The sequence below is a fragment of the Barbus barbus genome, assembly GCF_936440315.1.
Source record: "Barbus barbus genome assembly, chromosome: 6".
NCBI lineage: Eukaryota > Metazoa > Chordata > Actinopteri > Cypriniformes > Cyprinidae > Barbus > Barbus barbus.
In genome coordinates this window covers 29,220,403-29,233,651 of record NC_136734.1, presented here as the reverse complement: position 1 = coordinate 29,233,651, position 13,249 = coordinate 29,220,403, and the positions used below count along the sequence as shown (strand labels likewise).

The following is a 13,249-nucleotide window of genomic DNA, read 5'->3' as shown; positions in this document are numbered from 1 at the left end:
TGTTCTGTCCCTGACTACACACAAAACTGTGTAAGAGTCTAAGTAAAGATTTATCTTCCACTGCAGGATGCATAATTTACTTTACCCCAACAGCTGCTTGAGACACATAAGACATCTGCTGTTAAGGCAACACTTTTGTATGTATTTATGGAAGCAAAGCTGCCATTTTGGTCCCCTACAGTGCACTTGTGTGGAACTTCATTTGGAAACACAGTTTGATACTGATGATGAATGAAAGGCAAGAGTCAGCATAACTGTATACAACTTTTACTGACAGTGATGGTAAACCACAACAGAAGCATTTGGCCCAGCTCAGAACTGGATGACCTGGCCCTGTAAGAGAAAGACGAGAATAGAAATTAGGCATTTTCATTCTCTTGACCGGTTGAAACAATTTTCATCCGTTCCGTCCCTAGTTAAGGGAAAAATCTTATTTGAAAGCCCAAACACTTATGACGTGGTTAATTCTAATAATTAAACTATGGACAAAATGTTCAAACTTAATTCAGACAAAGAAACAGGTCCACCTCTGATTATTTTAGTAAACTAGATACTGTAAAAAATACACCCGTCTCAAACGAATTTCCATTACTTTTGAGTTTACTGTAAAACTTTCAAAAAATTCAGCATTGTAAGTTTTTTTTTTTTTTTTTTTAAAAAGATTGCCCTCATGAGGACAGCTATTTCTAGCTGATGAAATCAACCACAGATCTTTGTTTACTACATAAATATCAAATGCATTTTTGTGTAAGTGCCTTGTAAGTCTTGTTTCAGGTTTTCCATAATGAAAACCCTCAAAACAATTAATGACTAAAAATATATCTCTCTTGCATCCAAAGTTGTACTATCAGTACAAATAGTTCCAAATTCTGTGTTTAATTTATAATAAAAGTTTTTAACCAACGTGATGTCAAGTCTGGTCAGCTGAAGTGTATTCCTTTACCTTTCTCTTCTTGTCTCCTCCCAACTCAAAGTGTTTGCATCTCTTAATGGCCAACATCCTCTTTGAGCGGCAGTTGGGCTCCACGCACTCCAGCCTCAGCACGATCTTCTTTGTGGTTTTAGCCTGCGGCACAAGGAAGGACACAATTAAATTCATACAATCAATCAATATTTAGCAGAACCCGTTTACCACAAATAATGTAGATCTAGACTCAACTAAAATGCGTAGGGGGTCATTTCATTTGTGGAAAGTTTAAAGCTTTATGTACATGTGAAATTTACTTTAGGCTCTGTTTACCTGTGATCTGCTCAGAAGTGGTGAAACAGATCACCGTTACACATGCAACTTGAATTGTTAACACTGCAAATGTGGTTCAAAACCAATGTGACTTTTTTTTTATGAAACTCATTCATTTATAGCAAGTACGGTTCACTTATAATCGGATTGCCAGAAACTCAATATTCATCCAAATTCCAATACTGCAATATTATTTATTAAAATGCCAAATAAAGACATTTAGGCATGTCAAAAAATACATGTATACTGCCAACACTAACAATACCCCTAAGACACTTCAGGCCTGCAGTTTACCATGTGTAGATAAGTTTCCACCATAGTCTACACACCAGTGGGTCTCCTTTTTGTCAAGAATTAAACAAAAATGGTTGCAACAACACCCAAGGTGTTTAATTATTGAAACGCAATTGAAAATACAACAATATCGCTTTAGAGCAATATTAAAATAAGAGGCTGCTGGTTTATGTTAAACATGGCAACTCTTGTATCCTTACTCAAGACCCAACATACCTTTTTCCGGAAAATAGGCTTCGTCTGTCCTCCATAACCACTCTGCTTTCTGTCGTAGCGCCTCTTTCCTAGAAAAAACAAATGCAGGTAAAACTCTTCAGACATTGAACACACTGTCGATGTCTCAGTCAGCTCTTTACTTACCCTGGGCGTACAGAGAGTCTTTGCCCTTCTTGTACTGGGTCACTTTATGTGGCTGGTGCTTCTTGCATTTCTTGCAGTAGGTCCTGCGGGTCTTCGGCACGTTCACCTACACATAAACACGCATTAGCGTTAGCGCTCAAGCTAATCGACATTTTCGCTAAATACACATAAAAATTCGTAAATTAAAGGGTGTGCAGTATCATTTCGAATACATGAAGACAAAAAACTAGTGTTTTATTAAGATTATCCTAAAATACAATTCATAAGCGGCTACAACTAAAACATCTGCATAACGAGTTGGCAAATAGAGAATAATCATCTCATTTGTCACATAAACGATTAAATAAAACATTTTATATGATGCCGAAGATGTACACATTAACTCCGTACAGTTTGTTTGGGTCTAGGCTATTCACATATTTAGGATTAAAACAGATTTTGGATGAAACTCCACAGGACAATATTACACACCATGACTGCCTCGCGGCGCAGGAGCAAAGAGGAAGTGCAGGCGGCACTCAGAGCATTAGTACCGGGTCACGCGCTGTTTCCTGCTGCACGATGCTACCACCTAATGGTCCACATACCAAGCGTATATATGAATACGAATAATAGTAAGTATTTTATGAGTCATTTTAATATCACAGAATACGTAAAAGCTCGATAATAACCAGGCAGTGTTGCCAACTTAGCAATTTTGTTGCTAAATTTAGCAACTTTTCAAACCAACTTTTTAAATGTAGCTTTTTTTTTTTTTTTAATTTACACTTTAAACTTTTTTCTATGGAATTGTTAATATATGTATAATGGATATCGGTCTGTAAACTGATGCTTATGAAATGCTCATCGGCACTGAAATGTTTTTTGTTGTTATATATTGAGATATGGCACTGTACCTGTTGATAAAGCATATGTTAAAAAAATTAACTTTTTGCAACTTTTGTTCTATGTAATTTACACAGAAAGAGGAAACCAAATATCGCTTAGCTAGCATGAATGAAGTTATCTGCATAATTGTTAATTTATGATACACCTTGTAGCTTGTACCTGTGATTGTTGATCAGTTAACGTTAGTACACTGTAAGAAAAATATCTCGAAAAATGAAAAAGGTGCTAGAAATTTTCCAAGAGATATCCGCTATCCATTGTGTAACCAGAAAACACAAAATACAATGCGTAATTTAAAATGCAGGTAAAAAAACCCTGTGAAAAATCAATATGGAAAAATTCCTTTATATTAACATAGTAGATTATGCCCTATTTTTTACAGACTCTTCTTGGTGTAGCATACTAACTGCTTAAAAGTATAATTGTTCAGAATGTATAGTTTTACTAGTTTACTTGCTAATAAAAAAAAAACTTAAATGGTTGAAAAATGTGTAAGTGTTAAAAAATTCAATGTTTTTAAAAATGCAGTTATTTTATGCATTTATATAATTTTACAAACTAATATAAATTAATATATATATTTTTGCTGAGATTTGATGCAGTGACGATTTTGTCATTTAGCAACTTAAAGCGACAAACTGACCTTCTTTTAGGAACTTCCCCTGAAAATTAGTTGGCAACACTGTAACCAGGTATCACGATATTTTCTTGAAACGTGACCAAAAAGTGATATCTCCTCAGAAAAGATGACAAGAGGCTTTATTTACCAAAAATATTTTTTGGGAAAATGATCATAATGTCATAAAAATGACTGAAAATACGACTAGTATCACATAATTTCAAGGAAGTACCTCTAAATTACAATATACAATTGTTTGTAGTACAAAAAAAAGACTGTTCCTAATGCATAATGAAAATAAATGACAAATATTTATATTTGCAGGGTACTTTTGGCAAATTTTAGAGATGAAATCACAATAACTGAGGAAGTCTATTCTCAAAAACACAATTATAAAAGGGAAAATAAGTTCCAAAGACCAGGAAAGTATGCTTTTTTGTGCTGTTGAGTTTATACTTTCATTGGTGTTTGAGTTAATTTTTGTAACTGGTTAGCAGACCTTGAACCTGTAGTGTTTTTTTTTTTTGGGGAAAAGGGGCAGAAAGATATAGCAGGTATGGTGGAAGGCTTTGTTTATAAGGAATATTTGTACTAAATGACGAATAACCAAAAACATTTTTGAAATCAGAAGTGATGTTATAAACATGATCAAATTTTAATAACAAAAATCTTCAAACTGTTCTTTTTCTACTGATGTTCCGCATTTGTTATTGTTTGTTGTCATTTTTGGTTTGTCAGAGAATAATGAAGTATAAAGAACAAACTGCTAGCAGAAAAGGAAACCACACTGTTTGTGCTGCTGGCCGTCTGAGAAGCTGATATGGACTGGCACATGTAGCATGCTGCTGGCTGGCACTATCACCATGGCGACACTCACTAGGTCATTCCCGATGAGCTGTAATAACATCTGCCTGACCCAGTGACTTCAAGGTGCATTCTGCACATTATACTGGCCTGCTAGATGTTACTAGAAAACCATGCCTGCACATTCAGGGTTTGGATTGACATGCCCTCTGAAAAAACACAATCTCAACCGTCCACACGCACGCTTCATCTCCATGGAGCTTTGATTAATAACACCTGATTGTACATGTTCGCCTTTGGCTCCCTTCATGCAGATTAATGGGGTTAATTAAAGTGAAATAATTTGAAAAGACAAAGAACAAACATTGTGTGCGAAGGGAGGTTGCTCTGTTGTTAAAGGGCCAGTGACTGAGGAAAATGTGTTAGAAATAAAGCATTATTTTGGGTGTTGCAGGATCCCTGGCGATTCACCAACCCTTGACACAACATCGGCCAATGAAATTCTTGAACACCAGTAATGTTAGTGCACCAGGTAAGCACTGTTCCATCAACCTTTTTTGTAAGCAGTGTTGGGGGTAAAACATTGCAATTAACATGATTTACGTAATCAGATTACTTTTTGAAGTAACTAGTTAAATACCGCATTACGTTTTAGCTTACAAGAAAATATTTTAGGTACTTTTCTAAATATGTAATGCCAGTTACTTTGTTTAACTGACAGTTCTCCTGTCCTCATGTTGAGAGAATTTGGGAGTAAGTGCAGAGGCATTATGTGTGACATAGATTTTTTACTGTAGTTCTAGATTAAATGTTTACTCATCTCACTTGCACAAAAACAGATTCAGTATTCCTCAAATTGAATAAAAAACTGTGAAAAGCAATCTCAGAATATTACACAAACCTGCAATAAAATTAAATGTTAACACAAAAATTCCATTTTATTAATCAGTGTCTTGCTGACCCTCAGTGATCAGATTCAACCATGCTAATAAGCAAAAATGACTCTAGATAGACATAACATTTGTGTGTGTGTTTTGTGAATGAGAAGAAAGTGTTGAGCATTCTATTCTTTATGCAGTCCAGAATGGCAGCACAGCTGAAAGGTTTTTAAATGCATGGCTCTCTTTGGCATGCTGTACCTGTATTTGTAGTGCTTAAGTTACCCGTTATTTGTGACATAATTTTGTGTATAACAAAAAATGTGAAAATGTGTCCCCATAACGCAGAGCATGTTGTCCATAGGGGGCCGCCAAACAGCCGAAGGCCTCTGGCTTTATTTTAACAGGGAAGGAGACAAATTTATGCTGACGTCCAGCAAATTACGAAAACGAAGGTGAATATTTGTAAATTTCTTTTATGCTCATAGCCTATATGTTGCGTGTCAATTTTGTGATTCTTGAAATCTGTCATTTTTGGACTGGGCACACTGGGTTACAGAACATTTAATTGTATTCTAATTTTTATAGTTAGAAAAACAAAAACAAACAATAAAATGAAATAATAATAAAAAAGCTTATTTGTGTGCCTCTTTTAAGCATAATATTAATAGTATTACCACATGGCCTGATGCAGTGACACTGCAACACAATAGTTTAGGTCAGTAATACCACTGCTTGTATCATAAAAAGAGCAAAATAGGACACTTTTCATTTGAATTTGAAGGATTTCTCACCACCACCTTTACCTGTAGACCAAGATCTGAGGCTGGCGGTTCTGATTAATTTAAATGGTAGGTTTTCATAATTATTTGATTTTCTCTGATCTCTGGCAGATGTTAATTATAAATTAGTAACCTACATTTTTAAATGCATTTGTAACCAAAAACATTTGGTTGATCTCAAAGGTGAGCTCAAAAATAACAGGCTTAAAGCTACAAAACCATAATTTTAATTAGACTATCAGCAAATGTAAAATATGACAAGCACACAGGGTTTCACACAAATCCTGTAAGGCACATGCTACAATCCTTATTTCCTGTTAATCCAAATGCTGCAGTTAATAATATTCATGCTTAATTGCTTCAATTGTTTCTGAAATCAAAATCCATCTGTTTCTGCATACGTATTCCAGCCCAAACCTCTGTTCCTTGGGTGTGTGCATTTCTAAAACATGTCTGTGTCTTTAAATCGGAAGCAGCTATGCTACAGCGACACGTGTGTCCTTTCCCCTGCTCTCATTCAGCTGTTTGAAATGATGACAGATTCATTATAGACACAGTCAAGATATCTCCCACTGAACCATTGCATGTCCCTTTTTACCTTTGTAATAACACAATCCACCTCTCCAGTTAATTTTTCTAGTCTCTTCTCAGTGCTCATGTAACACACACACACACATCTTCCCTTCTGGATGTCCTTACACACACACACACACACACACACACACACACACACACACACACGTTGGTTTTTGTGGTTTATGGGGACTCTCCATAGGCGTAATGGTTTTTATACTGAACAAACTGTGTGTGCTATTGCCCTACACCAACCCTACACCTAAACTTAGCCCTCACAGGAGACTATGTGCATTTTCAGATTTAAAAAAAAAACACCATTTAGTATGTTTTTTAAGCCTTTTGAATTACGGGGACATAGGCAGTGTCCTCATAAACCACCTTCATATTGTAATACCTCTGTCATACCCATGTCATTATACAAATTTGTGTCCTCATAAACCACATAAACATGCACACACACACACACACACACACACACCCCTGTGGCAACTACCCACCACCACTGCTGAGGCTGTGACCTCCAGTTCCTCAGCATGCCTGTGGTTGTTTTCTAAACCAATCTGTTCTCCTTTCCTTACTGTCCCCCAACACACACACACACACACACACATCCCCATGGTGCAGTTAAACGTCCCTAGTGACACTGACGCTTACTCTTCCCTCTCTTTACACCTGTCTCTCCCATTTCCCCTTTTCCCTGCCTATACAAGGTGTTTGTCCCATAGTATTTCTGTCTCCCTTTGTAGCCAATGTACCATCCTTAAGCCTCATCTTTTCCTTTCACTCTCCTCATCCTCTACCACCCCCTCCCTTTCTCCCTCTCTCTCTCGTTCTCTCTGCCTCTCCCTCTTTCGTGCTCCCTCCCTCCCTCCCTCCCTCACTCTGAGGCACTGCAGTAAAGTCTGTTGATAGGATTGAGGCGGTTTTCTCTGCGCTGACAGAGAGAGAGAGAGAGAGAGTGAGAGAGAGAGAGAGAGAGAGAGAGAGAGACTGCAGCATGCTGCATTGCAATCACACTAGAGAACATGAGAATCTGCCCACAAAAGCACACGTGTGAATCCATTCAGCCATTACATCCTCCGCAGCACGATGTTTGCGAGTGCGTGAGCTCATTCAAAGAGGGTAACTTGTGTCTTTAGGTGTCTAAATCTGCCCCCCCCCCCCACATACACTCACATTAGCGACTCCTCCCACTCCTCCTCCGAACCCCCATCCACCAGGTCGACAGCAGAGCTTCGCCCCTGACGCGGACGCAAGCAGGTGAAGACACGGCTTTTGGTTCTCGTGTGGCTTGAAGGATTATAATGCAGTGATTTTTTTTTACAGGAAACAGCCTCACCGAAGGTTTCTGTTGGAGACCAGGCGCTTTAAGTGGGTGTTTGTCTTGCGTGTGTGTACCGGTTGTTTTTTCTGAGCCGTTGGACTGACGCACGGATACTGCAGCAGAACTGCAGGGGCCTGGACGCTAACCTGGAGGACATGAGGACCCAGTGGATCCCCTACCCCTGAGCTCCAGACCCCACTGCTGCTGCACATTCTGCTGAGGTGCTGCTCTCTCCTCTGCTCTGGACATTTTTGGGATGTGTGTGCTGGTGGTGCAGGTGAACAGGTTTTTCGTGGTGCTGCAGTGTTCTATTGATGTGGAGTGTACAGGGCCTGGTGCTGTGTGTGTGTGTGTGTGTGTGTGGAAATGATGCCTAAAAGATTGTGACAGAGTGTGTCTGTGTCGTAGCTGTCTGCTGACTGCTCTGTGCATGTGTGTATGGTGTAGCTGAGCAGAGCTCCCAGAGGCCGATAGGATGCTGACAGCTCGCGATGGAGCTCGAGATGAAGCTCAGAAGCTGCACAGGAAATGGATGAAGCACCAGGCCTTCATGGCTGAACTGGCCCGTAACAAAGAATGGCTCGCCAAGATCGAACAGGTGAGTCACAGGCGATAAAATGAAAGAAATGGCGAGAAGGAGGGAAAAAATAATATATGGGTGGGCACTTTGTACATAAGGTGCTGTTCAGGTAACTGCATGGGCTCTGACTCTTTTCCAACACATTGGCTTTATGAGCACAGTTTCTTAAAATTTATAAGGATGCAATGTTTTTTGAAATAATAAAAGTTTTTCAGCATTGATGTATTAAATTGATCAAAAGTGACAGTAAAGACATTTATAATGTTACAAAAGATTAATTTTTTAAATACATGCTATCTTTTGAACCTTCTATTCATCAAAGAATCCTTAAATGGTTTGCCCAAAAATATTAAGCAGGACAATAATAATAAGAACTGCAAATCAGCATACAGAATGATTTCTGATGGATCATGTGCCTCTGACATCTGGAGTAATGACTGCTGAATATTTAGGAATAAATTGCTTTTTAAAATATATAAAAAACTGTTATTTGATTTAAAATTTTAATAATATTTCACTATATTACTGTTTTCTGTACTTTTGATCACAATAAATGCAGCATTGGTGACTCTTGGTTAATAAATGTAAGTGCTGTTCCTAGACCTTACTTTTATCCTAGGAATTGTGGAAAACATTACTGAGGCAGTATGAATTCTCAGTTGAATTTAGAGCGCATGAGAAGTATGAAGGAAATGAGACTTGTGCTGAAAACTGAGAACAGATTCAGGATCTGTTGAGGGAAGATTCATAATGAATTGAGAAAAGATTCAGGATTGGTTGAAAAAAGGATTTGGTTTGAAAATTGATTATGAACGGGCCGCGTACAGATTTAGCTTTGGTTGTGGTTTAGTTGAGGACATTTGGCCTTGATTGACGATGAACGGAGAATAGATTTGAGGCGAATGCTTGATGGTTGGTTGAGAATGGGTTTAGAACAAATTTGGGGTTGATTGAAGATGAACTGAAGACAGATTCTGGCATATAAGTGTAGACTTTGGGATGTTTATTCAAAATGGAGAGAATAGTGTCCTCTGTAATCATGCATGTTTTTTTAAACCAGTGTTGCGATAAGAAAAAATCCCCAAAATTGCCGTAGATTGGAGGAAATCCAATGTTTTGTTGAAACAGCAAATTTTCGATTATGCAACCCTCATCAGGCATCTAAAAGCAGAGACATGGCACACATGGCAATGTGCTGGATTTCTTCTTCTCTCTTCATTATATTTCCTGTGTCCAGTGTTCCTGCCTGAATCCATTGAGACATTTGAAGCGTGTTTTTTATTGTTGTGTATTTAAATCAACAAATACGTTTAGTATGATGTGCCAGTAAATTAAGCAAAGAGATTTTCAGTCAATTTTTTTCTAAAGCACAATAAAAACAACAATTGTTGACCATTGTGCTAAACGGCATCATATAATAGTGCTAAATAAGTAAGTACTTCCATATTTCCTAATTAATTTAAGAAAAAATTGTTTCAGTGGGTTTTGGATATTTAGATATGCATACACATTTATACCATTTTTTATTATTATTTTAGATTACTTTTGCAGTCATCTAATGCAAACTTATAGGTGTAACTAAGATTGCACAGTTTCACAGTTTCATGAAGGATGACCTTTATAGCACGTTTCACATTCTCAAAATTAATGGCTATCCATATTGTAATGTTGTGATGCTTACATTCGCTTAAACACCAAAACACTGATCTGACATTGATGACAAATGTTGATTTTAGGTTTTGGTGTGTTATTGGCCATGTCAATTATCAGCTTATTGGTGTCAACTAGAATGTTAAAAGTTTAAGATAAAAGTGTGTTCCCATTTAAGATTGGCTAAAGCTTAAATGAAAGAGTGGTAAATGAGAAAAAGCTTTGGTGAATGCTTGATAGTGGAAATGGCCGTTGGAAGAGAATGATCCACTGCTGTCCTTAATGTCTTAACGCAACCACACTGTCTTCACATCTGTGTGTATATTCGCATCTTATTTTTTAAATATCTCTTGCCATTAAATGTTATATAACATGTTCAGTTTCAGTTGGTCTGTGGTGCCTTATGATGCTCTGGAATACAATATTTGATCCCAGGTGACCTGTTCTGATCCGGTACATGCTGTCCTAAAAGATTGCTTATGGCCTGATACACAACAGGACATCCTGGTGCAGCTGAAGTGTGATTGCTGGGTTTCGAATGGCACTGTGAAGTGTCTGAAACCATAGAGCACCTTGTGTGATGGCAGCGACATTAATATGAATAGTATCATGTAAATCAGTCTAAAGGTATGATGGGTATTAATAGGATATCTGCTGGTACTGCTGATCACAGAAAATGGCAAGGAACCATGTGACATGATGCATCGTGTGTCGCTGTATGACTGCATAGACACTGCTACTGTTCTTCTTTCATGCTGACAGTGGGTGGAAAGCTGAGAATCAGCCTTACTGATGTGCTAAATGTTGTGCTGAATTGTCTCAAAAATATGTACAAAACCGAAACCAAGAATTAAACTGTGCAAAATATGAATTCATTATCTGAATCCATGAAGTAGCATATGTGTGTGTGATTTTATGGTAGATGTATGATGCTGTGTGGACCGAGATGCTAGTATGTGGTAGAGTTGCAAGTATGTTTTCTCGATTTTTGTATTATATTGAGGTTGTAATGGCAAGAAGATCTAAACATAGATGAAGGAGCTCTGACTCAAATTTTTCTGTCCTAATTGAATAGTCTGTTTTTAAGTGGTAAACAATCGAGCTCTGACTAGAAATTTCAGATGCATTTTGCTGCATTGATGATTTGGTTAATAATATCTCAAATGGCTTGTTGCTGATTCGTCATTGTGTTCTTGTGGTGGATTTGTACCGCAATACTCTGAATTACAACACTCTGAATGTCTTATTAGATGTTGTGGGCCTGCTATCTTTCTGTTTTGGCCTTGTTTTCTCTTCTCATGTTTCTTCCATGTATGACTGAATGATGTAAGATTCTGAACTATATAGCCTTTAGTCTGACTGCACTACTTTGTATGTGACATAGGGTTGGTAAATATTTCTTTCTTTTTTTTATTAATTTATATTAATATTTACTTTATATGCATATAATTGATGAACACAAATACAACAATACACATAATAAATAATGCATATTTATTTTACTACAACTTTCTAATCCCATATAATCAGACATAGCTATTGAAACATCTTTGTCTTAACTTTGTCTTAAGAAGGATTGCTGGTGTACTAGTCTAAGGACATAGTCTTTGGAAAATGTAATTTACAATTAAAAAGCATTAAGGATATCATCACGGTATTGTCTGTGTTGCATAAATTGTTATCATTATAAAAGTAATTTTGAATATATTGTGAATTTTCAATGGATCGCCCAGCTCTAACGTGACATGGATCGGTGTCATATCATGGTTTGGGAAAGTCTAATATCTTAGCATTACATAATATCTGCAATTGTAATAAATGGTGTGATTCTTTCTTTTCTTGATCTGTAAATGCCAGTGGAAATCAGTAGCTACTTGGCAACTCTATGTGGGTGTGACTGTCATGTATATCTCCAGGCCTTTTGTGAAACTTGTGATTAATGTTGTTCTGGTACTTCAGTGCCAGTGTTTCGGAAAGCTTTATTTCAGGTGATTTAAGTGGACCATATCAAACATGCAAACCAATCTCATGAGTTAAATAGCTTTTTATAATCTGAATCCTGCAGTGAATTAGATTCATCAGCAGATGCATGGACATATGTGTATATGTTGAATATTTGATGTAGAATTTTTTTTTCTACAAAGTGCTTGTTCTGTTCAGTTTGAAGAAGGAGAGTCTAATTCTGCTTTCTGTGCAATCTGCAACATGCTTCCTTTTCTCTCTCTGTTCTTCAGGATTTTGTTTCAGGACTACAGCTGTGTCAGAAATCTAGGACCTATTTTACAGTTGTGCAGGTCATTGTAGAATTTAGAATTTTTTAAAATTTATTCTGTAGAATTCTAGATGTCTCTTTTTTAATGAAATCGGGTTTTTGGAAAATGAACATTTATAAGGAATATGATTGGTTCAAATAATAAAATCAGCAATTTAGTTACGCTGATACTATTCAGTAATATTCAATCATTCAACTGTTGTTTGAGCTGTGTGAGCTGAAGCTGAAGAGGGAATAAACACTGGTAAACTGAAGCACTTTGCTAATGGATTAAATAACTCAAGCAAACGCTTCCTATATAAGATCAATCAGCTATGTATACAACATTACAACTTACATTTGCACAAATCAACTTGTGCAAGTTAGAATTGTAGCTCACATTGAGGATGCATATGTTAATGATATTCTGATAAATGTTATTTATATGACAGATTGGGGGTTCACCTCTTGCACTTAAGTTTAATTTCGTTAAGTTTAATTTCAAATAAAAAATGTAAAATTTGTTGTTTGGCTGAACTAAGATGTCTGGCAGTATTTCCTGAACCTGATTTCTGTAGTCCTGCTGAACTCCCTGACTTGAGAGCAATTACAGCATCACACACAAACACGCTCACTCTTAGATAGTGGTACGTAGCCACGGAAACGTGAATTAATGAGGCTGTAACCTGAGAAACAGCAGAAGCAATGACATCGCGTCCCACTGTGATTGGAGAACTCTTCGTCCTTCTGGAAGAGTTCCCGCCCTCTCCCCCACTTCCAGACTCACTCAGCTCAGCATCCTCAATGACAGACAGGTGGCTGGACCAATCACAGGACACAATGATGTCCTTAGAGCTGACCTTGATCAGGTGCAGCAGGTCAGGTTTTTAAAGCAAAAAAAAAAACCGCTCTCAACTAATGCTTTAAACTACACAAAGAATCCTGTCAGATGGTACATCACTGTAATATTAGAGGTGAAAATTACCTCTAAAATTAAAATGAT

At 37.2% G+C, this 13,249-nt stretch overlaps 1 protein-coding gene across 1 annotated transcript; it reads right to left on the bottom strand.

Annotated features, from left to right (window-relative positions):
• Positions 1–251: 251 nt before the first annotated feature.
• Positions 252–2,426, bottom strand: LOC306871907 (large ribosomal subunit protein eL42). The gene is made up of 5 exons (XM_079420156.1): positions 2,366–2,426; positions 1,895–2,000; positions 1,751–1,818; positions 944–1,066; positions 252–333 (listed from the first exon to the last, which is right to left on the bottom strand). Exons 1-5 carry the CDS (start codon positions 2,366–2,368, stop codon positions 313–315), a joined length of 321 nt encoding a protein of 106 aa, XP_079276282.1. The 5' UTR covers positions 2,369–2,426; the 3' UTR covers positions 252–312.
• Between the last annotated feature and the right edge of the window lie 10,823 nt (positions 2,427–13,249).

What these genes read in the sequence shown, in the direction of transcription:
- LOC306871907 (XM_079420156.1), bottom strand. An exon ending in AGACTCTCTGTACGCCCAGG is followed by an intron (nt 1,819 to 1,894) that starts GTAAGTAAAGAG and finishes TGTTTTTTCTAG; the next exon opens with GAAAGAGGCGCTACGACAGA. An exon ending in GAGGAGACAAGAAGAGAAAG is followed by an intron (nt 334 to 943) that starts GTAAAGGAATAC and finishes TTTCTCTTACAG; the next exon opens with GGCCAGGTCATCCAGTTCTG.